Source organism: Bison bison, unplaced genomic scaffold (assembly GCF_000754665.1).
Source record: "Bison bison bison isolate TAMUID 2011002044 unplaced genomic scaffold, Bison_UMD1.0 scf7180017864316, whole genome shotgun sequence".
Classification (NCBI taxonomy): Eukaryota; Metazoa; Chordata; class Mammalia; order Artiodactyla; family Bovidae; genus Bison; species Bison bison.
In genome coordinates this window covers 2,894,985-2,895,544 of record NW_011494888.1, presented here as the reverse complement: position 1 = coordinate 2,895,544, position 560 = coordinate 2,894,985, and the positions used below count along the sequence as shown (strand labels likewise).

Here is a 560-nt window from a genome sequence, read left to right as displayed (position 1 = left end):
GCAGAGCATCAGCCCCTCCCCGACGGCTGGGCGGGCGGCGCGTGGATCTGCCCCCGCACGCCGGGGCTCAGCGTCACCGGGGGCAGCGGCGGACTAGGGAAGCCCTGCACCCTTGCTGGTCAACTGCCAGCCTGCAGGAGGCCGCTGAAACCACGCAGGCAGGCGCTGTGGGGCGGGTGCAGGGCTCTCAGCCTCGACCTAGCAGAGGAAGAGGAGGTGTGGGGTGAGCACGGGCTCCCTCCGGGTGAAGGACTCCCTTGGCGGAGGATGGGCCTCTTGCCCCACATCGCTGAGGGCACCTGCAGGCTCCGTGGCACTGCCCGGGTCTCCCAGGCAGGACACCTGTCTCCTGTCTTCCAGCTAAGGAAGCGCACAAGCCACCGGTCTTTCTGGAGAAGCTGCAGAACACGGGCGTGGCGGACGGCTACCCCGTGAGGTTGGAGTGCCGGGTGTCGGGGGCACCCCCACCACAGATATTCTGGAAGAAGGAGAACGAGTCACTGACTCACAGCACGGACCAAAACCTTGCAGGGTGAGTGCTGGGCCCTGCCCACCCTCGG

At 67.7% G+C, this 560-nt stretch overlaps 1 protein-coding gene across 1 annotated transcript in view; it reads left to right on the top strand.

Annotated features, from left to right (window-relative positions):
* The window catches only part of PALLD (palladin, cytoskeletal associated protein), a 30,485-nt gene that overhangs the window by 26,467 nt on the left and 3,458 nt on the right, over positions 1-560 (top strand). Inside the window, exon 13 of the mRNA XM_010852801.1 lies at positions 361-532. Coding sequence (XP_010851103.1) covers positions 361-532 — 172 coding nt within the window. The remainder of the gene's footprint in view (positions 1-360; positions 533-560) is intronic.